This window comes from Morone saxatilis, unplaced genomic scaffold, assembly GCF_004916995.1.
Source record: "Morone saxatilis isolate NCDOM2014 unplaced genomic scaffold, NCSU_SB_2.0 Contig7, whole genome shotgun sequence".
NCBI classification, from domain to species: domain Eukaryota; kingdom Metazoa; phylum Chordata; class Actinopteri; family Moronidae; genus Morone; species Morone saxatilis.
Genome location: NW_023340246.1, coordinates 4,437,618 through 4,438,469, shown reverse-complemented (window position 1 = coordinate 4,438,469; position 852 = coordinate 4,437,618). Strand labels below are relative to the sequence as shown.

Below are 852 nucleotides of genomic sequence, written 5' to 3'. Positions count from 1 at the left end.
ACTATGGATCAACAGATTCAATATCAAGGCTTCAGCCATTTGAGGAGCTAGGGAAGACACATTTCCTGAAAACTAAAAAGGTCAAAACCGTTTTATCTCACACACGGGGAAAGAAACGGCACTAGTGTCATGATCAAACCCACCTGGCCAGGATGTCCCCTGTTACCACCACGACTCATGTTGCCCCCGCCTCCTCTGTTCATGTTTCCTCTGTGCATTGGGCCGCCTCTGTTCATGGGTCCCCCTCTGGGTCCCATGTTACCCCTCATTGGGCCACCCCTGGGGGATCCGCCCAGGCTGGGAATGGGGCCACCACCCCGGTTGAAGTTTCCACGGTTATGGAATCCTCCTCTGAATGCTGGGGGAGGCAGGAAGCCACGAGGTGGACGGTTGTAGCCACCGCGAGGACCAGGAGCTGCAGAAAGATCAGAAACAGTACAGGTTGGATCAATGGGTTTCCATAATGACCTACAAAAGAAAAATTCTCTTCTATTAATGGCATTCAATACATCAATCATACCTCCTCTGAAGTTGCCTCTGTTCTGGAAACCGCCACGGCCGCCTCCTCTCTGTCCAGGTCCACCGCCACGGCCAAACTGGTTCTTGCCACCGCGGCCACCACCACGCAGGCCACCGCCTCTTTTTGGTGTTGTGCTTCCCTGGTTGGGTTTCTTCTCTGCTGGCAGAGCGGTCTTGCTTTCCTCTTTGTACTGTTCCAGAAGCTTGGCAGCTTCCTCTTTCTGCAGCTCAGCATAGATGACCTCATTAAAGCTCTCCCCCTCCTCCGGCAGAGAGTAGAAACCTGTAATGAAAAAAACATGATGCAAAAGGATGGAAAAAAAAAAAAAAAAA

The 852-nt window shown here is 51.5% G+C and overlaps 1 protein-coding gene across 1 annotated transcript in view; it reads right to left on the bottom strand.

The window, feature by feature from the left end:
• The window catches only part of hnrnpub (heterogeneous nuclear ribonucleoprotein Ub), a gene marked incomplete at its 3' end in the record, with an annotated part of 8,811 nt that overhangs the window by 851 nt on the left and 7,108 nt on the right, over nucleotides 1-852 (bottom strand). The window contains 2 exon segments of the mRNA XM_035678780.1: nucleotides 144-415; nucleotides 521-802. Coding sequence (XP_035534673.1) covers nucleotides 144-415; nucleotides 521-802 — 554 coding nt within the window.